The sequence below is a fragment of the Pleurodeles waltl genome, chromosome 6 (genome assembly GCF_031143425.1).
Source record: "Pleurodeles waltl isolate 20211129_DDA chromosome 6, aPleWal1.hap1.20221129, whole genome shotgun sequence".
NCBI classification, from domain to species: domain Eukaryota; kingdom Metazoa; phylum Chordata; class Amphibia; order Caudata; family Salamandridae; genus Pleurodeles; species Pleurodeles waltl.
The window spans coordinates 853,914,339-853,940,691 of NC_090445.1; the positions used below are offsets into that span (position 1 = coordinate 853,914,339).

Here is a 26,353-nt window from a genome sequence, read left to right on the forward strand (position 1 = left end):
TATGGAGGCCTAGGTCTACCCTCAGTGGAACAATATGCTCTAGCCCTACAATTATCGCAACTAGCCTATACATTACCAGATACCCCGGACCCCCCACAATGGACAGTTACGGAGAAACTTCTACGGGGACAGCATGCAGAGCTAGGAGGGATATACACTGACTAACCCCACCCGTCGAACCCTATACTCGCGGCAACCAACGCAGCGTGGCGCAGAGCCCACCCCCTATTGGGCATATACCCTTCCTTACATGCTCAGGCCCCTATAGCAGGAAATAAATGCATAAAAATAAGAGGAAGTACCCTAAGGTGGCCCCAGTGGAGTAATGCTGGCATCTACAATATATCCCAAATAACGGATGGTGACCGCCTTCGAACCTTTAAAGAGTTCGGCATCCACAAAAATCCTCAAAAATCAAGAATGGAAATATATACAGCTTATGCACTGCATGCGCAAAGCCCTGGGAGTACCCCCGTGGACGATCAAAATCTCACCCGTTGTCAACTACCTGCAGAAATGGGGTCGACATAGAGGTGTTATGGCCGGCTTATACGTAGAGATAATGAACCACCTCTACTCGCAACCTCTTCTAGAGCGACTGCACCTCAAGTGGCAAGAACGTCTAGCGATAGCCTACACTGAAGAAGAATAGCCAGACATAATTGAGGCCCTGGATAGGGGGGTCCGCGTGGCCCGCCTGAAATTTTGTCTATTCAAAATTCTCCAAGATTGGTATTGGACCTCCATAAAACTCTTCAAGGCAGGCCTGATGCCACACGCTAAGTGCTGGCGGTGCGCAGATCTTCACTGCGACCTACTTCATATTCTATGCCACTGCCCGACGATACAACCCTTATGGGAAACTGTGCACTATACACTTGCGGGCTCTATACGGATACCAAACCAGACGCCGCCATCACTCATTATCTTACATGACATGCGCTCGTACTCCTCCCTGTAGCGACCCCACAAACGGCTGCTACATCCGGCAATTGCCACAGCTAAAATCTGCATACTCCTACATTGGAGGTCTACCATTGCCCCAACACCACCAGAATGGATGACAGCCATGTTCCAGACAGCTACCCATGAGCGCGTAATCGACAACCTACAGGACCGAGCAGCTCTATTTACGGAAATCTGGAGCCCCTTCCTGGCAGGATCATGAGGCAGATGGTGGATGGTCAATGGTCAGTGGACAGCAGCTGACACCCAAACACTTTCCCCTTCCCCTCCCTCCCTCTCCCCTCTTTGTCCTTCTATCCCCTTCCTCTATTCCCTAGACTGTTTGTCCTGGGAAACACCCCCCATACCGACCCGTCTAAACATGTACTAGAAGACTCATCCCCTCCCAATTCGTTCGATCAGTGGCTAATTATCCAACGCAAATAGACAAGTTCCGACCCCTTACACACTTAAACCCATGTCCACACAGATACCCCCGATCACTCTCCTCCAGCATTATTCCTCCCACGCACAGGATCTCTTATTCCACCCTAAACGTATCTTGACACATACACTACATGGCACAACCCTGCAAGATAATTCGTATCGGACGGGGAATAACCGGAACACTTATTCAATAGCCCGGAAACACTGTGCCAAAGGATCCCCTCCCTTTCCCGCGCCCTACCTAATCTTCCCGCCCCCCCCTCTTTCCACCTCTCCTCCCTCTCCCCTGCTCCCCTTTCCTATGGTCTATTTTCTCTCCAGCCTCTCGCCCCCTTCCCCGATCCATCCCCAACCTTTCACCCATAACCCTTACTTACTACCCAGAATATCTATCAGACTGCACACATCCAGATATTGATTGTAAAATTATTGGTTGTAATATGGAGCACTGAAGATATGTTCATGTATACTATGTACTGCCCTATATTCTTCTTTAATAAAAAAAAAATAAAAAAAATGTAATGAGTCTGTTGTCTGCTCCATTTCAGTCAAAAATCTAGATTAGTTCCTAGAAATCACTTTCAGCATAAACACAGACAAAAGCACATTGACTATGTTTCTTCCTAAAGTGATAAGTAATAAAATGCACCCCCCCCCCATCCCTCTGATCACCATACAGCTGTGCTGGGCTCACTATACAACAAGAACAGTGACTATGTGAAAACCTTCTTTGCTTGCCTCTGTGACTAACCAGACTCCAAATAAATAAATGCACATGATCTTACTTTGTTGTTACTGAAGCAAAATAGATTCCACTACCACATTATGTTTTGGGTCCCAATCAGAAGCAGAAACAAAACAAAATACTGTGCTTAAACTACAAAAGTGGGAATGGCACTGCCCCTCCCTAACTGGATGAAATTAAAGACTCTGACCTTGGGGCAGTAAGAAATAACTAGGGAACATACCATTCACCGAACACCAAGAGACCCTTTCAACTCTCACACCAAGAACTCACCATTCTATGGTTTCATAATCCCCTTCTCCACCACTGTACAACTATTGCCTGAAATGCCCCAAACAGAAGACTTTCTGCCAGAACTATGTGCTCGGTACTATTACCTTTGTAGTGTTTACTACAAATAAAACATAACTAAATTAAAAGCTTGTGGTGGAAAATTGTATGGTGGCAAATCATGGCATCTGTTTTTGCCTTGAAGGATTGTAATAAATTTTTTCTGACTCTATAGAAACTCGAATATCCAAAGCATTCAATGTGATGGCCAAGAACAAGTGGCAGCACCTCTTAGACTGAGCATCTTCTTCTCTGCTCCTAAGCAGCTTTGGAATACATACTTATGCACCAGCAGTTGCGCTAGCAGGGTTAGCTTTCTCAAAGCCTCATTAAAGGATTCTTCCTCAGATTATTAGTCTGATTATTCAACCAAGGTATTATGGATGCCCACCTGATTTTGGATGTCTGTGAAGTTGAGGGTATCGATGCCAGAGTTGGAAATGTTCTTCAGGACAACCTTCTGCTGGTCCGTGAGGAATGTTATTGGATCCAGGCTGATGTTCAATTTATTGAAGCTCGAGTTTATGTTGTTTTCATACTGTGGTTAAAGGATATTAAATTTAGAAACAAAGATGATTGCAGGTCATGTCATGCTCATTTCATTTGCTTCTATTGTACTTTCACCAGAGATACTTAAAGAAAACAACACAAAGCATGGGAATACCTTTGGGGTACAAGTAACACACAACAAAGTTATCTCATAAACCATTTAATATACAAATTGCTGGAGAAACTAATAGGAATAAGATAGGGCTCCAGCAGAACACTGGCTGGCCATGATTGGGTCTGAATGGCTCATCTAGTGGAGAGAACTCCAGAAATTAGAAGAGGAAGTGGCCTGAGTGAGGATGGAACGATTAACCAGCATCATTCCACTGGCTGATCAAAGAGACTGGAAGAGGATTACAAACTGATCAAATTATAAACGTAGGGAGGTACAGGGTAGATGAACAGAAATTTGGACAGTGGAAGGAAGCCTGAGGAAAACAATAATGATGATATTAATACAAATAACATTATCAGTAGTAGTATTGTACTGGTAGCAGGGTAGAGTCTGTGTAAGATAATGAGAAGAGGGGTGATAAGAAGTGTCTATGGGGACGCAACCCTAAATAAGTTTGGGGTGAGTGTGAGTGTGCCTCACCTCACGCCCCAGAATTTCCATGTAGGCAAAAAGGTGGTCTTTTGACCTGCTATGGCACCTGAAACAAGGTTAGCCAGATGCAATTTTGTAAACATACTATAAAAAGTTTAACTAACAAACTATCTACAATGAACATGCACTTTTTTATGCGCCCCAGTGAAAGAGCAAGTGTGTTTTCATATGTGTAAAGACCAACTAGGAACATATTCATTGTGAGGCCCAATGTTTATTGGGGTACGCACCTACCCAAGTATTTTATAACTGTTGGCACACGCATGAGACTATTTGTGAATGAGATAGCATGCTGAGAGATGAACAGTGTAGGGTTTGAGTTTTCAGCAACAGAATGTCAGGGGGTGGGAATTCTACTCAGAAGTTGCTGGTGATTGTGGTGCAGCCTGGATCCTTGCTCAGTGACAGGTGGTGGCTTGACCACTATGAGGGGGCGATAGAAAGAATGGACAAGCTCACAACCAATTATGTATGAGGAGCGGCTGCAGGCAAGATTCCAGGACCAAGTAACTAAGAGTGGGAGAAGGAAATGAAGCACCCCAGTCTGGAAATATTGCGACCATCCTGATAATGCTTTCATTGAAAGCAGTTGTACAGCTGTCTTTTGGGTCTCTGGATCTCTTCCTGGGAGGACTGAATATTTCCTTGGGAGGGAGATGGGTATGTGAATCCCTGTGGGCTCTCCCTACAAGCAGACAAAAAATAGAAAGTTCATACCATCTTTGAGGAGGTAGAGAATGAGGTCATTCCATGAGGAGGAAGGAGCTAGCATCAGGAATGCGAGGAGCGCGAGCAGTGGAGCGGACTCTGGAAAGAAGCGAGTTCAAGCGGATTGAGTAGGCCGCCTGCTGCTGCTGCGCCGTCCCACTATACTGCCTCTCTTCCTGTGCCTGCGCCCTGTCCCGGGCCTTGCACTTCATGGGGTGCAGCGAGGTGTCAGGGACTCATGGCAACTTACTTGGCCTCAGTGGCCATAGTTGTAGAGTCCGGCTGGAATCATACTAGTGTTTGACTATGACGCGTTTCCACCAGCCACTCCTCAAAGACTGGTTTCACACTCACCCCACACCCATCCATCACAGGCGTCACTGGTCAGGTGACGCTGCAAATAAAAATGTCCAGGTGCACGTGCCCAAGGCCAGTTCCTGTAATGATAATGCAGTGTCGGTGTCATTCACTTAAGTAGAATGAGGGCCTAGGGCAACCCCAACACTACAATAGTATCCTGCATTGTTGCTGATAGCTCTCAAATGGAGGGATGGCATGGCACCAACTTCTCTATCAGCAGACTAGCCTCCTCCCTCACCCTCGCCCTGCCTCAAGCCAAAGACAGTGAGAAACACTGCACCACACCTGATGTGGGCCTCGTGTTATGGAGCAGCTGGAGCAATGGTAGCAGTGGTAAGGGTAAAAGAGGGGCTGGCAGCAGGAGTAGGGGTCACAGGCCTAGGCCCTGTACCAGGTTGAGCCCTAGACATGGAGGAGTGGCCCAACCAGGATCGGTTGAGGCTTGTGGGCTGCGTGAGCTCCATCCCTGCATGTCCCTAGCTTGAGCTACCTGCTCACCATCATTTGCATCGTCTTGTGTTTCCAGTGCCATCTGCGATCTGCTCCCCCGCAGCACTTCCTGGCCTTCCAGCCCCCTCAGGCCCAATAAGGCCCAATAAGCTGAAATTCTCCCTGACGTTAACTAATAAGGTTATTTAAATAGACCTCAACCAGATATCAATCCCCTTCCATCTACCTCTACTTCCAAAATAGTTCTTCATCATCATTATATGCTCATGCCCCCCTCCGGGTGCAAGTCACATGGCACAAGCTGCGAGCCATATATCCCCACAGAAGTGTCACAAGCAACCTGTGTTCTTTGGTGGAATTGCACGCTCATTTGTTTGTAAGCGTGAGGATCTACATCGGAAGCAAGCTAGGCTGCCAGGCACATACATTGCAGCACATATTAGACGCGGGAAACTGTTGAAAGAGGTGCAGTAGTGATCATCTCATTACTATTCTAATAAGGTCACATCCTCCTCAATCATTCTTATTCTTCTGGTCTGGAAACATGAAGCAGGCTGATAGGGGGTGACTGACCACCACCACATGAAAGATGGGCCTCCTCATCCAATGCACACTGTTATGTTAACTAGCAAGATGATATTATCATTGTGTTTAGAGAGCACCTAATGTTGCAAAGGAGTGTTCTAGGCTCCAAACCCAACATGCTAGTGTACAGATGACATGCAAGGCTCTTTACAATATTGATCTGGTTAGATACAGTCTTTGATTTGTGTTCTATAGCATGAATCTTTTACCTACTACACAACTTTATATCACAATATCAAACAGATAATATAGAACTATGTATGTCATTATTAAGTGACACGCAAAATCCATTTACTGACCAGATCATGGGAATTTGCAACCGTTCCTACCCATAACAATTTTTTCATACTTCTGAGCTCCGTGCAATGTTCCGCTAGGAGGTAAGATAGAATTCTGGAGTTTGTACCTAGCGACATCTTATACTGGAGTGAAGAATTAGAGACAAGGAGTATGCTATCCTGTCAGGAATTATGCAAATTAGGCAGCGGATAGCTTGAAAGTGATGATACAAAGTACAGCACAGCAGGATTGATGGTGGGATTTGTTACATATGTGCATAGTTCCTCTAGGTTTAAATCTCTAGTGCTCTAAATATATGACAGAGCATGACATTTGTAGTTAGGTGACAACATGCATTAATTTATGTATAAGAGGCAAGAATTTGGGGTTCAAAACAATTTCATGGATGCACTAAGGGGCTGATTTGGAAAAGGATGATAATATAGAATCTTCCAGAAAGTAGCGGTACAGTATTTCTACAGTCCCTCTAATTTCAACCAGAGTTTTCTCTGCCTGAAATTTATCTGGTGGAAATTACATTTATGGAGACAATTGCATTACTGATTTCTTTCAGAGCATTGCTGCTGGAGAATCCTCTGACAAAAAATTGCCTTTTGGAAATACGTTTTACTAAGTAAATTATGCTAACGCTGCTTTTGAAAGATTACACATCTCCATACCTGTTTAAATTAAGCTCCAGTTCCTTGAGCACTTTTCTCACCTAGCATTTTACCTCTGTTTTATTTTTTTCACTCTTCTGTTTGTGTGTATCCACTCTTCGAACCTCCTAAGATGTTTTGTTTTTATTCCGTATTTGACTATTCATATACCTAAAGTACTCTATTTTCTATTTCTTGAAGAAAATATTAGCATAATTAAAAATGTACTAGTATTTCAGTATTATTACTATTAATATTATTAATATTACATATGTATTTTGATGGAAAATAAGAATAAAGGCAATTGTAATGGCACAACACATAAGCATAGAACCGTAGTAATATAATTTCAGTATATATTAGTAATACGAGGAGGAAGCCTGGGGGTGATGAAGGGATGGAAACAGAAAACAGATATGCAAAGGTAATATGAAACAATCATATAAGGTGACATATACATTGCTCAGGCAGGCAAGCAGGCATAAATTCCACCATTGTCTAGGGCCAGAACACTGCACACAACACATAACCTATTGTGTTATTGCCATTATTATTATTATGATAATTTGTTATTAGTACCTGCGTTAGTCAGTATTATTACTACTATAATCACCAGCACTTCAAGCTCTAGTAATGCTCCGTCTGGATGGAGGAGCTGCAGACCCTTTGGGTCTTCTTAGTCTCCACGCTCTCCCCTGAGGGCTATCCTTCATGCTGTGGCCCATTAAGTCACCGGAGGGACGGAAGCAGACCATATCACCCCATCTTGAGGCCTACACTGGCTCCATCTGAATGTCAGAATTAAAGTTAAAATAGCTTGGATAACCCACAAAGCCCATCGACCCAAATGAGAAACTACACATCACAGGAGGGATGAGGTCAATGAGCATTAATACCTGCTGAAACAACCTTAGCTATGAAGTCGCAAAACGTGAATGACACTTGTTCATGCCTGGCCCCCTTAAGGGTGCAAGATGACACCGGAACATTCAAGGCTGAACCCAGACCTCCCAGCACACTGAAGGGACCAAAGACCTATTTTTCAGACTGTCTCAGACTAAGTATTCATGCTCCTTCCCCTTGTCTACTCTTGATGCATGCATTGCTCCTCAGACCGCACTTGCTGTTAACTATGCCTACATGGTTATAGTCTTATTGAAAAGTGCGCTGCTGTCTGGTGTCCCTGTGACTAGCTCCACACTTTATAAGCTCTGCAAATAGATTCAATAAATACATGGAATGTTAACGTGGGAATGTTAACAGTTCTGAGGAACGAGGCATTCATTGAAGAGGTAGAAGATACCTTTGATAGCTCTCACCTCGCTTATGTTTAGATACTTCTCCAGTGGCACTGTGCCGTCCAGTTGCAGAACACTCCATAGAGGCTGGTTTTTCTGGCATTCACTGAAAGGAAAAAAAGGGAGTGGGCAAGCACAAATAGGGCAATTGGACTGTTAGTGTAGACTCATAAATGGAACATCGGAAAGGTTCATTTGTTGGTCTATAATGTAGTAAAGTAAAGTACAACAATATTTGGACTCATTGGAAGCCAGGAGTCTGGTGCTATAAGGATGAGCCACACAATGTGAAACAATGCACAGTTATCTGATATGTCTGCTTTTAGTCAAAGAAGGTTACAGTCATCGCAGAAGCCTCTTCATTTCAGCAGAAACCTATTAGAAAGTATCTTTACTTAAATTCTTTTGATACGTTGCACATCTAGCCCCTCTGTTAACATGATTGTCAGAAACAGTAATTTTTGTTCTATTCATAAAGTGGCAACGGATCTGCAGTAGGAGAGAACACGTTTGTTGGTATAATTAACAGATGTATGCAATATGAGCACATTCACTGAAAAGTCGGGAGCCGTTGGATTCCCCAAAATGCAGTCACATCTACTTGCAACAGCTGCCTTAGAATTTTAGAGAATATCAGTCATTGGGAGCACTTGGAAAGAGCAGAAGAGGCAATGAGGGATGGATACTGATGAGGGCGAGCTCAACGACAGTCGGTGCTACTTCCTATCTCATTTATGATTCATTGACCTTTAAGTGAGTCAATCACCACTGCCATTGTCCCTTTCTCTAATTAGGCAACAATCACCTGAGGCACAGACCCATAATTCAGACCAGGGTTGTAACTAAACTTTGTAGTGGACCTAGTAATGCTTCAGGTGGTCTTACACAGTCAGGAACCTTACAGAATACAGCCTCCAGGTCATGCCTTCCTCCATGCCATCTCAATTTTTTACTAGTTTTCTTGTTTACTTGGTTTTTCTCTCAGGTTATAGGAGAAATCTCTGTGTCCGGGTGTTTTACACATCAGACAATATCATTTTGCCCTCCTCAGACCTAAATTAACCAATCTTTACTTCTCATTTTCATAGAGTCGTTCAATAGGGCTAAATACTCCTGAATGATCATCCTGACAGTTGTTTAATCTTTTGGTGGAGGATGGCCAAAGACATGCTACCTGCCCACCAGCTGTGAGGAGGTGGGGATTCCACAAGTCAAATGATTTATTTCCCTGCCAAACATACATGTTATAAGATTAGGGAGATGGTATTTTCACCGATTTCAAAATTGGCAGACGTTGGGTCTGACTAAGGTGGCTGAGCCCACCAGCTTTGAGCTGAGCTGGCTATTTCTGCCTCCCAGTCTACAGGTTTGTCCCTTGCCCTTACATGCAACAGGATGAGAGGAAATTATTAGGACTTATTTCATCACAGGGCATTACCTTGTGCACCAGACTAAGCTTGAGATGTTGGCATCTAACGTTAAGTGAGTGAGCGAGCACCATGCCTTTAGCATTGGGGATGTGTTTCATGCTGCATGAAATCCCATTTTGTACTGCTTAAACAGGGAGGCTGGACATCAATTAAGGCTAGCCTAATATTCTGCTTTTCCATACCCCTGGCACTGCCACATATGTCCCAGGGCACAGAGGTCATCAAATCAGCAGCAGGAAAGGTTAATCTGAAAACACTGTAAAACTATGTGCTGCCAAAACAGACAAACAAAATGTCCTGCAAAATTAGAACCTTACATCAATATATGCCTATGGAAACCTTGACCTGTATTTAATTCCTAAATGCAGATCAAAACAGAATTACAGGTCAGCTTCTTTCCTTCAAATGTTGAAGAAACAAAAGTGCCTCAAGTTCTACTCTGGCCCTCTGCAGAGCCTTCCCTCATGCTGTAATAGGATGGGCCTTAGTTGTTCAGGTTTATTTAAAAACCTGGAAGGAAACTTGCCAATTAATAATGAATGAGAAGCTAGCTGCAATCATTGTAGGAATAGAAAGGACCCTTAACTTCAAAATCACAGCTTCTTGACGAATGCCAGGCTCCTGGGGGAGACTAAGATGCATGGAAAATGAATAGCCATCTTTGGCAGTAATGCGTCTCATTTCTCTGGCTGGTGCCAAAGCATTTTATTGAAGAAGATAATCTTGGAGATAAACAATAATGGAACATGGTATAGGTCCAGCCTTGTGAGGAATGGATGATATCCCATGTGCTGGGCCAATGAATACATTGGCAACCTTATTAACATAGTCCGTAGCTGCCCAGAGACCCCCCATAACATCTTACTATATGATGGCATCAGAGTAGCTTAATGTTACCCTTTTTCATCCTCAGGAATTCTAATGATCCATAGATTGGAGCATCAAAACCCGCTCTCCAGGTCCTGGCACTTCCAGCTCAATACTTTTAACTTGTTTTCATTCTTCCTTTGTTTCTCATGAGTGGCAGATTCTAGAGCCACTGTGTGAAACTTAGGGCCTGAATTAAAGTTTACCAATGGGATACTCCATCATGTGACGGATATCTTGGACGCTGTATTACAAGCACATTATGTACTATGGCACTTGTAATACCGCAGGCAGAATATACGTCATTCTTGTGACAGAGTATCCCATCTGCCAAACTCTAACACAGGCCTTTCCAGGAGTCAGCCTGGCTGGGCAAGCAGTCTTCTACCACTTCAGTCTTTCAGGCCAGTGTATCAATTATAGGAGCTTGAGGTTTTTTGATTGCTTTAATCTCCTTTAGGATAATTATTTGGAAGAGGTTGATGATGCTTCTGAAGAGCTGGAGTTGACAATCTCCTTTGATGCCTCCTGCTCATCTATGGCCAAATTAGATAGGTATTTCTGTTTCTTCTATTACAAATATATGTTCTTTCTGGCATTAAGCTCACAGTCACTCAGTACTGTGGACTCAGAGCATAATCCTAGTGCTAAATAGGGATTAACTGTCCCAGTTTCACCTCTAGGTATGCCTTTCTCCTGGCTCAGAGAATAAATTGCATACTATTTCTGTGTCTCTACCACGACCAATGGCTGACTTAGTTGGCTTATGGAAGCACTAGATTGTATACCTTATACTTTGGCCTTAAATAATAACCACTTAGCTCTTGTCAGTCTTGACAAGACGTCCAACATATTATGAATTCCAAAGGATATAATTGGAATCGTAATATGGTGGACAGGATATCCGTCATGTTTGTGACGGAGTAATACCATCTGTCAAACTCTCTCATAACGGCAGCAAAGGAAGACCCCCACCAGGTATCTTGGTCATAGGCCATTCATTGATAGAAGCATGTGAGAGAGCCTGAATTGAAATGATGCCTGGTCCAGTGCAGGTAGTTGATACTTTATCACAAGGAGGTGTCACAATCAATATCAGCTCAGACACCAGTTCTGCACTATAGTCTATATGAGCAGTAGGTGTGCCTCTAATGAAGAGTTCTTAGGATGGCTCTTCTGGAGTTCTAATGATGACTGTTCATCTTGAGCTAGCTCTCTGGCGGCATGGATCTCTGACAAGTACTCGAAATAAAGGAGCAGAGGGACGTATTCATAATAGCTACAAGGATATTTTTTTCTAGACAGCCATGGATATTTAGAGCTTTAGAAACATGCCCCTCCCTTTTCTTCCAGAGTGCTTTTCTGGATGTGTGGCAGCAGACAGGTTTAGGCTTCTAGCTCCTCTGTGGAGCTTTAAGCATGCCCTCCTACTCTGGATGGAATTATCACAGTTGTTACGCCCCTTTAAAAATAAGCAGCAGCACTGCAAGTATATCATTAAATAGCATTACAGGTTAAGCCCCTGGACATTCCACTAGCATTTCAGCTAAATGGATTGTCTAGACCAAGTCTTGCTTGCTGGTTTGTACTGCGATTTTACTTGTAAGAGGGAAGGAAAACCTGCAGTGCCGCATTTTGCACCTGTTCACTGAGAATCAGGTTAGTTCATTTTGTAGTAGAGTCTTTCCAAGAGAGTATTACCAGGCTGCAGTTTTTTTATTCTTCATCCCCCACCCCAGCTTGTAAGTAGTAAAGCAAATTATTACATAATAAAATAAGCAAACATTTAGGAAACATCAAAAGGCATAGGACAACACAATATGTACTTACATATTTTAGATTCCCTCCATACCACGGTGGAGAATTGGAGGTACATTTAGGTAAACCAAAACCGCCAGAATCCCAGGTAAACAGTGCTTAATATGTAAAAACATAAGTGCCAGGGCCCTTGTCAGCAGGCCACTGCAGCTTGCACCACCCATTGCCACTGCCACCACTGCCAATGACAATACCAACACAACTAACTGTAAAACTCCTACTAATGTGACAATTCAGACTTTAAAAATGAATAATACTTGCCGCCCAAGCTATTCTTATAGCTTTGAGTGGCAGGTATTAGTCATTTTAATGTATATTGAATTATTGAACAACTGGAGTTGTGCTCCTCAGTGTTGTGTAGCCATTTTAGTTATAGCTCCATGCACATTAGTTTAATACACTAGGCCGCTGTGCACCTTGACCTAGATATATTTTATTCAGCTTTGCATTGTTATTTTTACAATAACCAGTTTTACGGTCTTGTTTTAATTTCTTCTATCCAACTGTTTTGCTTAGCCCAGCACTATGTTCTCAAACAACACATTCTTGATCACTTTGTGCTTCAGTCATGGCTACAGTTTGGTACAATGCCGGTGAACGTGGTAGAAGTTTAGCCTCCAACATTCGTAGAAAATACACATCCTTACGTAGGGACATTTTCTTAGAATATTAGCTGTGTTATTATAAAAACACTTCCTAGTCCCATTGCACGTTAAGAGGGAGATTCCAGCCAGGGAACCACAACTGAATGCTTCGCTGCAGATGCCAACGCAGATTACAGGCCTTTGCTCAGGTATAAGGGTTTATGTCCTCCCGGGTGAACCTGAAAGGCAGGATTAGAGCTTAACATGCCGTGCTCAAATTATGATTCAGATAGAAAATAGTCCATCGACTTTAGTGGCAATATGATAGCATTATTCTTATGCTTCACTCTCATCGTCACCATTTTAATATTGTTATGTTGTGTCGTTCTGGTTATTGCAGCTCACGCTTTGCTATCTAAAATGCAGTCGTTTTATTAAACAAGTCTTTAAAACTTATACTGCTTTTATTGTAATTTATATATGAGACCGAATTGTGAATGAGAGAACCGGATGCGACCTGAGTGTCCACGACTTCCCTGAGAATATGATATGTCATGCGCTCGGCTGCCCAATCATCTCTACCTTTCGGGAGAGATGAGGCACTGCTAGCTAGCCGGAGCAAAACCCGGATTTGGAGCGACAGGTGTCACCCACCGTGGGTCAGACTCAGTCTCCCACACTGTAGACGATCTTGCTGCTCAAAATCCAGTAGTGTCATTAGAATAATGAGAGCCTACGCACCATCAGAAAATTAGAGAAGTAGCGCCACCATGTGATAGGCTATCATAAGTATTGGTGTTGACAATAAAGTACCAGTGCCTGACATCAGAAACTACTGGCTCAAATCAAACACTGCAGGTAACTCATCTCATTATTGAGAAGGCAATAAGACTGCACTGACTTGGCTCCTCTGAAAATGCAGCAGTGGAAGAGGAGAGAGCCACATCCACCACATGCAGAGTGGTGAAGGGACTGAGAGAGGAGTTCACTGATCAGCTTCAATGCCTAAAAGGCACAGTGAAGGCAGCCATGCCGATCTGGGTGTGCAGTCTGCTGCAAAAATAAGGTCTTAAGGGCAGAATGCTGAGAGCTACAGGTAGAGGGCAAAAGAGCCGAAAGTTGCCCCATACATGTCTGCCTGTCATGCTGCCAGCCGCCATCTTGAAGAATTATTCTTTTGACCTGTGCAGGATCTGTTAGATGTCAGGGAGGTTGACTAAAGAACGATAAAGGTGAAGGGTGAATGTCAGGTATGTGCCATCACATGTGCGACTGACAGTCATATGATTGTAAGCTTCCCAGCACTAGTAACTTTTGTCTGGCATTTAAGTTCCACTTTCCCCAATATCTGTTTGAATCAGTAGACAGAGGTAAACAATATCTTGTGACTTCTGGTTTTAAGTTCTTATTTTAATCTATCAGCTGATGTAAATAGGTAAGGGTGATTCAAAGCCAAATGTTCCTCGGTATGGAAGTTTTTGATTTGAGTAGAGCTATACCGAAAATCGGAGTGACCATTAATTACCAAACACATGCCCAGCATTTAAATGAAGTTCTATTTACAAAACTAATGTACTAATTAACCCATGGACAATTGTGGGCCATAGGTAGAGGTTGTGGCTAGTATGATGAAAGCCAGAGTTCAGTATCAGTCAGCAACAACTCACGTCGTTCATACCTAGCACACATTGTGCACTTAGTGAGGTCACTTAGAGTTGGGCAGTGACAGGACCATAATGGAATGTACAACTTGACTCACCTTTAACTATACCTTTGAGTAAATGGACCAAGAGTGAGCAGAGCCGGTGCTGATGCAACTGATTCTATGAAGGAGTTATTTCACCAACCTACGAAACTTGCAGTTTTATAACTGAATATACCATGTTTAATACAGTTAACAGGCAACAGCATCTAGGTGGTTTGTAAAGCTGAAACAACAAATCGAAGCTGAAAAATAGAAGAAATACAGGCATTGCCAGCAAATGTGCGAAATGCTGATAACTGCCCTCTGAGAATGGAGCTATAATCCTGGGATACAGGGCTAAAGAGTACCAAGATGTCCAATTCTCCAATGAGACTATGTAAAGAAGGTTGGTTTCACCTCTTGAATGGGTTGAACCGAGGATGGTTGTGGAAGACAAGATCATGATGATTTACTTTACGAGCTCAGGTGACAGATAATGTTGCTGGTTGTTTAATGGTTCAAATTTGGTTCGACTAGTTTAGTAGTGACTGAACGTTATCACCATTTGCCAGCCTTCTGATGCCCTATGCAAAAGAAGTACACATGCATTCAGAGCAACATACCCCTGTCAAAATTGGCACTCATTTTACCACTGACAGCCTCACTGACGAGGCCAAGAACATGATGGGTAATGGTATGAACTTTATTTTTCTGTTTTTGGGGCTTTAATCTAGGGCACTAATCTATATTGGTACAAATACCTATTCCCTCTGCAGTGCTCTTATTACCATACATACCATACTATTAATAGGCAATTGCTTCATATGCAAAAATAGTATAGAAAAATATCATATCTTGCTTTTTTTTTGCACATGATTGAGTATCATGCGGCAATCACATGTCCATGCATTGTAATGCAGATCAATTTAAATATAGTACATACTTGTAAAGAGTAGTTACATTGAGAGACGTGTTCTTCAAGCCCAGCATTTCTGATAGATTGAATCCTGGAATCAAGCCTGGAGTGTCAATAACCTAAAAGACAGAAAGCAAGAAAAATGATGGATGGCCCATTAGAAAGTATTTAATGTTAATACTAAGGTATATTGGGATCGTGGTGTCAGAGTATCTCATAGTGATTCCACAGTACACAAACTAATGTTACCGTACACTTTTCCTAGGACGTGTCATGAGCCAAAAGTATTTCCATCACAACACCTGGAAGATGTATGGGTCATATGTGTTTGTGGGGTAAAGAGAATTATGGAAAACGTCATCCCTTACTTACTTGGTATGTTGTTACTTGTTTTCTACCTAATGTATGCGTCTCACTCGTCTCCCCTTTATACTTACTTACAGAAAAGGGACTGCATACATTACCAGGAATTTTAAATTGGCTATAGCTCCACAACCGTGCATTTTCCTGTGAGGCGTGGTGACTAAAACACTGGCCAATAAATATAAGCAGGGACACTTGGATTAGATAATTGTGTGGCTGCAGCATTTTGCACCATTATAGAATTGCCTCATTTGCCAAATAAACCATAATTTGCTGCATAATCTGAAAATTTTGACAAAAAAAGGTTTTAATTCAAACGGTTCAAAAGTTACTTAAAATGCAGCTACTCGTGTTGCAGCGTAGTGGAAGGCCCTATGCAAAGGTTGACTGGTCAACTTGCTGTTGCTTATTGCTCTATTTCTCTGTTAAACTGGTGGGATAAAGAGGTGGCACCAATGCCACAGTGTTAACAAGTATAAAAATGAAAAATAATGAAGTAATACTATCACAAAATGTGGAGCATTACCCTGCATAAGTTGCCTTTTCTTGCCGCATAATTTACTCAACCCTGCTGCATACCCAAAACAGAGTACAGCACTGCATTACTTTTAGCAAACTACATACCTGCAGGTTTTCAGTGTACTGAATGTAAATTACCAAATAAAACGTCGAAATTCATCTACAGCCTAATTGCATAAAATTGCTAGATTACTCTGAGCTAAGTGGTCACTGCTGACATCCGTGTGATCAGTAGGCCATCATTTCGAATGTTTACAGTTCAACTTAGCATTCCATACTCCTAAGGTAAATAACATTGAGCAGCATTTAATTTCGATAGTAATACCTGTTTAATCACACTTAAAAACAGCAACGATTGTTAAATTAAATTAAAATACTAATAATACATATTTTATGCTTATGACGACAAAAAAGATTATTATTAATATGTTCAAAGTTGCTGAAAGTTACTCATTATTAATTGGTAATTATTGTCGTTATTATCTTTGTTATTATCATCATGATTATAGTTATGAAGGCCAGGAATCGTCCTTCAGTTAACACTATACAACAATACATTTTAGGAGTCTTGCTCCCTCTAACAAATATGTCACTACTACTGACATTTGGTATAATGATGTGTGGCTCAAGTAAATTACATTGGTACGTGGGCCATTTTCTACACCTGGAACACTTCATTGACCTAAAAGGTAACCTGCCTGCACCATTATGCTTCCTAAAATGTGACGAAGAAGCAGTGGTTATCTCTCCTTTTGTAATGTGTAAAGCAAATTGCTAAAATGTGGTGAACTGAAATATCTTAGTAAAAGTGCACAATAAATGTTTATATAAGCTATGTTCTAATTTGTTTGCAAGAATATCAATGTTATAGTATTTTAGTTATTCTTTATGATCAATTCATATTCAACAAGTTAGACATTTAATTATATTTGAACTAAAAGTACATTTGTGTTCATTTTAGTTGGTCAGAGTGAAGGTCACATTCTTTTTGTATGTTCAAATCTTCAACGTGAAACCTTGTTTTTCCAAAGCTGCAGGTGCTGAAGTTAACAAGGAGCTTGTTGTGCATGAGAGAGAAGAGGGTCTGAGACAAAGCTACCAGACAAAAGGAGTATCCTGGCACTGGCAGCTACAGCTTTGAGATTCCTGAATGGGAGGGTGTATCAAGGACGGGAGGCTTCGGAAGACTGAATTGCTAATTATAACTTCCTTACAGTTTTGTTTCACAAATAAGAGTTTCTTTCAAGAAGTTATCACACCTGGAGAAACCAAGATTTAACAGTAGTTTAGCTGGTAAGAGATTCAGACTCTCTCTGCCCTTTGCTCAGAGCAAACCTTTCTGAGGTACAGACCTCATACTTTGTATGTTATTTTATGTCACTGCACCTCTCCGCTACTGAAATTCTGTTGGCTAGCCGTTCTCAGATATGCCTATAGAAATAGAATAGTTTAGGAGCTAGATTATAGGATTAGGCAAGAGAACTTAATTTTAGAATCCAGACACTAAGTACTTTTCCTGACTTTTTGCATTGTTGCTATTGAAGTCTTGGTCTTTTATATGTTGCTTCAGTTTAATATTGTGTAACGCCTTTACTCTCCATTGGTGATTTTGTATTTCTATACAATGGTTTTGAGACTCACCTATGTAACTTTGGCTTCGGGTCTGTAATATAGCCTGCCAAAACTTTTAATATGGGCTTTGAGGGTTATTGTGTGACTATTGAGTTGCACTGTAATTGATTTGAATGATTAGGTAAAATTATCTCTTCACCCTTCAGAACAGAGAAGAAAAGATTTCTTGGACTCCAGAAGGGACAATAGGGTCCCAGGCTCCATCACTGTCACTACCTTTAGTACACCCATTCACTTCTTTTTAAATTGGGTTTCGAAACTATAGATTTTATAACCCCTTTCAAACAAGTTATTAAATAAATTTGTACATGCGCTGGGCCTTGGCCAGGACGGAGACCTTCAAGGATGCATTTCTGCTGAGTTACACACTCTGGGCCCCTGTGGAGCCTGCAGTGAGGTCGTTTTCCACCTAGAAAATGAGTCACTAGTTTCAGGAAGCAACCAGGATGGCAGAATAGTAACAACTGGAGCTGAAGCTGCTATCGGGATAGCCGACTGCACAGGATGACAGAATCCAAGGTGGCCGACAGTTGCTGTGGACCCTGGAGGAGTTGAATCCTAAGACCTGGGCCTGGTGGGTGAGGGGAGCCCCTGGAGCAGGGAGATTCGAGAAGGCCGCTGGAGTCATATACAGAACAAACCAAGCTAACAGGGAGCATTGAACCTCAGCACACCTCACAGCATATCATAGCCTGAGTGATGAACTGCTCTTCCCCAACATGCCCGTGCCTACATTAATAAAATACCCTTGATTGTCATACAGGGGTGAAGCGCACAAGTCCAATAAGCCAAGCACACTTTTCAGTCGAAGGTAAGTGCTTTGATATGAAAAATAAGCGAGCACCATGTGAAATGCTGGGCAGTATGGAACCATGGCGCCCAGATACAACGGCTGACTACCTCATTTGGGTAGAGATGGAACGAATGGCACCAACCAAAATTCTCTGCAGCATCACCATCACCTCCATTGATATTGAAACAAAATGGCTACTCTCAATCCTCCAATGAACACTGACATTTTCCAATGAGCTTCTGCCACATGAACCATAGTTACTCTGAGATGTAAGAGGAAAATATGGCCCATAGACCAAATAAGCTCTACTGGTTCTTATGTTGGGCAGAGGCCATCACTTTAACGTGGAGCTAGCCCCATCCCTAACTTATCGACCTGAACATTCCACAATAGCTGATATGATGTTGGCCTGCAGTGACCCGCCAATATTGAGTTTAGTTTTAGTTCTTTTGTTCAACAGTTATAATGCAAGTATCGGGTCATTTTCCATATATAGGACAGGCACCATAGAGTAAGAGAAGTTGGTTGGGGGTTGCATATAGAAATGATAATCAGCTTAACAGGGAATGCCTACAAGATCTCCTCTCGCCAACCCCGGAGAGGCTACTGTTGAGATGCTGGTATGGCAGTTCTCCAGAAGAGACATGACGACTCCTCTGACCATGGTCCCTGGATGTTCAGGGACTCAACTCCCCAGTGAAAAGACAAGCGATCTTTCAGTGGGTCAGATGGAAAGTCATTGTGCAGGAAAGTCATTTAGCTAGTGTGGACATCCAAAGGTTACTATCTTACTGGTTTCTTGTCCAGTTCAATTCCACATACAAAAACAAATCCCGGGGGCAAGCTTCTTTGTAGAGGTGTAGACTTTACCTTTGACAGCAGACGCATAGATAAACAGGGCAGAGTGATAGGAATCAAGTGAATACCAGACCATAACCCCATCTATGGCCCTAACAAGAAGTCATTATTTTCCAACTTCTTCCCAAAAGTCTCTCATTTTACAGTGGGGAGATTAATAATAGGGGGACATTTCAATACAGTCTTACAACCATAGTTAGATAGATTCCAAGATGGACTCTCTCCCTCCCCTTCCGTCTCACAGCACTTATTGGAGCCCTTACAGTCCTGAATCTGGCTGCAATATGGAGGCATCAACACATTAAAAACAAAGACTTCATGTTCTGCTACAACCTCCACAACACAGACTTCCAAATTGATATCTATTGTAGAGCTGGTCCTCTACAGAAATGCACACAAAGGGATGGTGCACTTGATGGGATAAGAAATCAAAAAAGGTTACACACGGTTCCACCTAGTGCTAAAGGGTTTCTTTCAAGGAAATAGTTCAGCGAGTCATTGAAAGGCGAACTTTATCGAAGCAAAAGCCCTCACTCACCATCCGGTGACATGCTTCATCATAGGGCCAGCTCCTCGTCAGGCCGGCACTGCAATGCCTGACGGGCCCCACAGGGGGGCTCTTTGCCGGAGATCTTTTTTAGAAAACTCATTTCTGGCCGGTTGAGAAAAGGAATAAAGTGAAGGATTGGTAAATAGGAAAAAAAAAAATTAAAAATATCTAGAGGTAGAATCTAATAATTTTAATGCTCATGACTCAACCTCTGACAAGATTAAAATCAAATAAAGTTGGGAATTGGTGGAGTAATGACCACAATTACCATGAAAGCCAGGTAGGTATAAACCTCAAAAGACAGAGTACACAGGATCCCCTGTGTCACTCTATATGATTGGTCAACATGTTTCTCGCTTGTTATCAAGGAATTACCTTATGCGATTCGTCAGGACACAATAATATACCTAATCCTTTGAATTGCGAAGTTTATCACATATAAAAGTCAAAAACCTAAGGAAATATAAAAAGCAGAGAACCTCAATTAGCATTAAACACAAAACAATATATATACTGTGCAACCCCAAGATTGAAGTGCAAATTCACTCTAGTGCCAAGTGGTATATGAGTGACTAGGAAAAAATAATAATAAATAAGAGTGCACAAGCCAATTTAGGAATGTAAATATTCACAATAGCTTACCCTCCAAAAATTAATGGTAGGACCACATCGGGGAAGTCCAGGCTAGAAAGGTCAATTCTGATCTATACATATATAAATAGATAAGGGGACATAAGATATCATTAGCGTGACTCTCATAACACTAATTAGAATAATTCAATTGAGAGCCCATGATGTCATAATAGATCATAGAGCCTGCAAAGGAAAAAAACTAATTATGATATGGCCATGAGTTAATAGGTGAATGCGCAGTCAAAGGTATGTCAAGATTCTTGCGAAGAAATGCAACCACGGGACCCAGCACGTGTGTTAAAATTATTGAAAAAGAAGATACGTGTCTAGAGATTACACGTGTATCCCTGTACTGCCGAAATGGCAGGGGCATCCATTTCTTACGTGTCGCTCTAGGAATAGCTATACACTCGGGGTAGAGAGACTAATACGGGTCAGGACAGCAAGGTGCATCAAATCGAAGGCGCGCGTTATTATTGGCAAAGATATGCCGAAATACAGGGAACGCGCATGAACATCAAGTCGTTCTTAAATGTGTAAGCATGCGAGGGCTGAGGAATAGGAATTAATCCCAGAGCCCAGCGTCACGCGTGACTCCGTAGGTAGCTGAATAGATAAAGCGGGCAATAGCAACGCTGAGGCCGCAGTAATGCGTCGAATCAAAAACATACATAGTGGACCTGTTAGTTGCTTACTTTAAAATATGTATGGGCATCGTATAAATGAAAGCGCAAATCACATACGGCAATGATGTGCCGAAATCAATAAAGCGCGCACGGACACCGAGTCAATCCTAAAAGTGTCAGCGTGCGAGAGCCGAGGAAAAGGATTAGCCTCAGAGCTCAGCGTCACGAATAACTACATAAATATGTAAGTTGCTGGGTAAACAAAAAAAGGGCAGTAGCGAAGTTGAGGTCGCGGTGATGCCGTCAAATCAAACACATACCCAGTGAACCTGTAAGACGACACTTACTTTCAGTATGTATGGGCATTGCCAGTAAACCTGCGTCTGGATCTGCAACCCGGGATCACAAAGTTTCTGTAACCATGGAGTTTATAAGCAGACACTGGGAGTAGTGGAAAGTGAAAAGGGACTGGTCTGGAGCTATGGGAAGGAACAATGGCAGCCATTATGGCATCTAAATACATGTAAATCGAGAGCTAAAAGTGTCGGCCATTTTGGAGTATGTCAAGCACCAGGAAAACTGATCTAGGCTCTCCAGTAAGAGTTCAAGAAAATTTGTTTGAAATAAAAAGAAGAAAAGGAAACATGTCAATATATATATATTTTGGAATATGTATATATATAATCGCGGGCAATATCACAGGTAAGCATGGGAAAGAGAAATTCAGTATGATCAAGAAGGGTCTCCCACGTAATTGAGCATATCCTATTCAATTCAAGGTAAGGTTAGGATATAGAAAAGAAGGGTTTTAGTGAATGAAGTTAACCCATTGAATATCATCGTTTAGGCCAACTATGTGTGTCTTAAGTCTGAAGACACTTGATGGGAGCCTGTAAGCTGTCTTGGCTTATGGATGTGTGCATTTTTTTGATTAATTTGTGTTTATTGTATTTGTGGTTCATTTCATTAAACATGACTCCTATTCTAAAAAGAAAAAGCTTTCAATATATTAGGCCAGGCAGAAGAAACATTTCCCTTACTGGTTGTAAGGAAATGGCTCCCTTTTGCAGTTACCCCCCACTTTTTGCCTGATACTGATGCTGACTTGACTGAGAAGTGTGCTGGGACCCTGCTAACCAGGCCCCAGCACCAGTGTTCTTTCACCTAAAATGTACCATTGTCTCCACAATTGGCACAACCCTGGCACCCAGGTAAGTCCCTTGTAACTGGTACCCCTGGTACCAAGGGCCCTGATGCCAGGGAAGGTCTCTAAGGGCTGCAGCATGTCTTATGACACCCTAGGGACCCCTCACTCAGCACAGACACACTGCTTGCCAGCTTGTGTGTGCTGGTGGGGAGAAAAAGACTAAGTCGACATGGCACTCCCCTCAGGGTACCATGCCAACCTCACACTGCCTGTGGCATAGGTAAGTCACCCCTCTAGCAGGCCTTACAGCCCTAAGGCAGGGTGCACTATACCACAGGTGAGGGCATAGGTGCATGAGCACTATGCCCCTACAGTGTCTAAGCAAAACCTTAGACATTGTAAGTGCAGGGTAGCCATAAGAGTATTTGGTCTGGGAGTCTGTCAAAAACGAACTCCACAGCTCCATAATGGCTACACTGAATACTGGGAAGTTTGGTATCAAACTTATCAGAATAATAAACCCACACTGATGCCAGTGTTGGATTTATTACAAAACGCACACAGAGGTCATCTTAGAGATGCCTCCTGTATTTTACCCAATTGTTCAGTGCAGGACTGACTGGTCTGTGCCAGCCTTCTGCTGAGAGAAGAGTTTCTGACCCCATGTGGTGAGAGCCTTTGTGCTCTCTGAGGACAGAAACAAAGCCTGCTCTGGGTGGAGGTGCTTAACACCTCCCCCCTGCAGGAACTGTAACACTTAGCAGTGAGCCTCAAAGGCTCAGGCTTCGTGTTACAATGCCCCAGGGCACTCCAGCTAGTGGAGATGCCCGCCCCCTGGACACAGCCTCCACTTTTGGCAGCAAGTCCAGGAGAGATAATGAGAAAAACAAGGAGTCGTCACTGCCCAGTCAGGGCAGCCCCTAAGGTGCCCTGAGCTGAGGTGACTCTGACTTTTAGAAATCCTCTTGCAGATGGAGGATTCCCCCAATAAGGATAGGAATGTGCCCCCTCCCCTCAGGGAGGAGGCACAAAGAGGGTGTAGCCACCCTCAGGGCTAGTAGCCATTGGCTACTAACCCCCCAGACCTAAACACACCCCTAAATTCAGTATTTAGGGGCTCCCCAGAACACAGCAAGATAGATTCCTGCAACCTAAGAAGAAGAGGACTGCTAAGCTGAAAAACCCTGCAGAGAAGACAGAGACACCAACTGCTTTGGCCCCAGCTCTACCGGCCTGTCTCCCCCCTTCTAAAGACACTGCTCCAGCGACGCTTTCCCCAGGGACCAGCGACCTCTGAATCCTCAGAGGACTGCCCTGCTCTAGAAGGACCAAGAACTCCCGAGGACAGCGGCTCTGTTCACCCAAGACTGCAACTTTGTAACAAAGGAGCAACTTTAAACCAACTTGCGTTTCCCGCCGGAAGCGTGAGACTTGCTACTCTGCACCTGACGCCCCCGGCTAGACTTGTGGAGAACAAACACTTCAGGGAGGCCTCCCCGGCGACTGCGAGACCGTGAGTAGCCAGAGTTGCCCCCCCGAGCCCCCACAGCGATGCCTGCAGAGGGAATCCCGAGGCTCCCCCTGACCGCGACTGCCTGCTCCTCAGATCCCGACGCCTGGTAAAGACTCTGCACCCACAGCCCCCAGGACCTGAAGGATCCGAACTCCAGTGCAGGAGTGACCCCCAGGAGGCCCTCTCCCTTGCCCAGGTGGTGGCTACCCCGAGGAGCCCCCCCTTGCCTGCCTGCATCGCCGAAGAGACCCCTTGGTCTCCCATTGATTTCAATTACAAACTTGACGCGTGTTTGCACACTGCACCCGGCCGCCCCCGTGCTGCTGAGGGTGTACTTTCTGTGCTGACTTGTGCCCCCCCCCGGTGTCCTACAAAACCCCCCTGGTCTGCCCTCCGAAGACGCGGGTACTTACCTGCTGGCAGACTGGAACCGGGGCACCCCCTTCTCCATTGAAGCCTATGCGTTTTGGGCACCACTTTGACCTCTGCACCTGACTGGCCCTGAGCTGCTGGTGTGGTAACTTTGGGGTTGCTCTGAACCCCCAACGGTGGGCTACCTTGGACCCAAACTTGAACCCCGTAGGTGGTTTACTTACCTGCAAAAACTAACAAACTCTTACTCCCCCCAGGAACTGTTGAAAATTGCAGTGTGTCTAGTTTTAAAATTGCTATATGTGATTTATGTGAAAACTGTATATGCTATTTTGCTAATTCAAAGTTCCTAAAGTACCTACCTGCAATACCTTTCATTTGAAGTATTACATGTAAAATTTGAACCTGTGGTTCTTAAAATAAACTAAGAAAATATATTTTTCTATACAAAAACCTATTGGTCTGGAATTGTCTCTGAGTGTGTGTTCCTCATTTATTGCCTGTGTGTGTACAACAAATGCTTAACACTACTCCTTTGATAAGCCTACTGCTCGACCACACTACCACAAAATAGAGCATTAGTATTATCTCTTTTTGCCACTATCTTACCTCTAAGGGGAACCCTTGGACTCTGTTCATACTATTCCTTACTTTTAAAAAGTGCATACAGAGCCAACTTCCTACACTGGTGTTCTGACCAAAGCTTACTAGTTAAAGAAACTCAGAATCCGAACCTCCCGAGGTCATTGAGCTGCTCAAAGCTTAATATGTATGTATTAAATTAAGTCTAAGTATTTTAAGGTTCGCTACTTTTACACTCAGGTGGAATGTTGTGCCTGCTTCGGCAAAATGTCACGCTAGATGTTCAACTTTTGAGGAATCCAGTGACCATTACTACCTTCAAGAACGTTTGGTATGGATATGGTAACTAAACCAAAACCGCTTGGTAAGATAACATTGGTCAGTTTGCATTTCATTGTGGAGGTGTTTTATATAAGGGGATAGGAATTTGATTTGTAATGATAATGAGCTATTTGTAGGTCTGGTATTCAATTGTGTGATGTGGGGGGTTTACTTGCATGATGTTTTGCTTGCAAATTTTGAAGTGATTTCAGGTGTTTATCTTAGTAAGTAAAAAGCTTACATTGCGCACTAATGCCAGGAGGTATCTTGGTGCTGAGGTCTAAAACTGAAAACATCAGAACAGAGCCTATTTCGTGACAGCCAGGGTTTGAGCTGCTTCCTAAATAGAGGCAAATTAGACTGCGCTGTAAATTGAAACGGCAGGGAATTCCAAAATGTACACGCAGAGTAGGAGAAAACTCATATCCCCCAACGAGCCTTTTTGATTCTCAGGTAGTTACCGTAATGGCTGAACTGGACCGAATGGTGCAGTTAGGAAGATACCAGTAAAAAATCTTCTGGAGATAATCAGGGCTACCATTATACAGTGCTTTGTGTCAACGCAAAACAGGTCAAACAACACTTCTTGAATTACATAACTCTACTGGTACAGAGGAATTTCGTTATATGCATAACACTAATAATTCTGTTAGTATATGACGAGTTTAATAAATCTTACGACCTGAAATAATTTTTTTAATTGTTTGAACAGGTTCATTGCTATCCATCATACCATTAAACAAGTGCATAACTATACACATCGAAATTACTTTTTGGCACACATGACCGGCTAAAACAGATTCAGACAAGACAAGTGCTTCCATAAAACAAAGGCATGCAGCAGCATTGTGTGTAGGTAAAGGATTTACCTTAAACAGCTGTTGATTGTTCCATGGTTTGCATATTATCGTGTACGAGTTCCCACCGATTAAGAACAGTAGGAGCGCCACAATCATTAGCAGCCATGAGAAAATAAAGCTGAATCCAGCACCCCTGTGATAAATAAAAAAGCACAGTCAATGTTCAGACCTCCAGGTTAACGGCGGTATGGTAGCCTAATTTATTAAATGCAGATATTCTATGCATTTTGACTAGACACAAATAGGAATGGTCCAATGGACGTTTGCTCTACATTTGATTTTTAGAACTACTTCAAAACTAAAGTGATGAACTTTGGCAAGAT

General features: G+C 42.8%; 1 protein-coding gene across 5 annotated transcripts in view; it reads right to left on the bottom strand.

Annotated features, from left to right (window-relative positions):
* Window positions 1-26,353, bottom strand: part of LOC138300336 (prominin-1-A-like) — a 475,106-nt gene that overhangs the window by 73,217 nt on the left and 375,536 nt on the right. For all 5 annotated transcript variants that reach the window (XM_069239581.1, XM_069239582.1, XM_069239583.1 and 2 more), the window contains 4 exons: window positions 26,040-26,163; window positions 15,289-15,380; window positions 7,984-8,068; window positions 2,859-3,005 (listed from right to left, as the gene is read on the bottom strand). In XM_069239581.1, coding sequence (XP_069095682.1) covers window positions 2,859-3,005; window positions 7,984-8,068; window positions 15,289-15,380; window positions 26,040-26,163 — 448 coding nt within the window. The remainder of the gene's footprint in view (window positions 1-2,858; window positions 3,006-7,983; window positions 8,069-15,288; window positions 15,381-26,039; window positions 26,164-26,353) is intronic.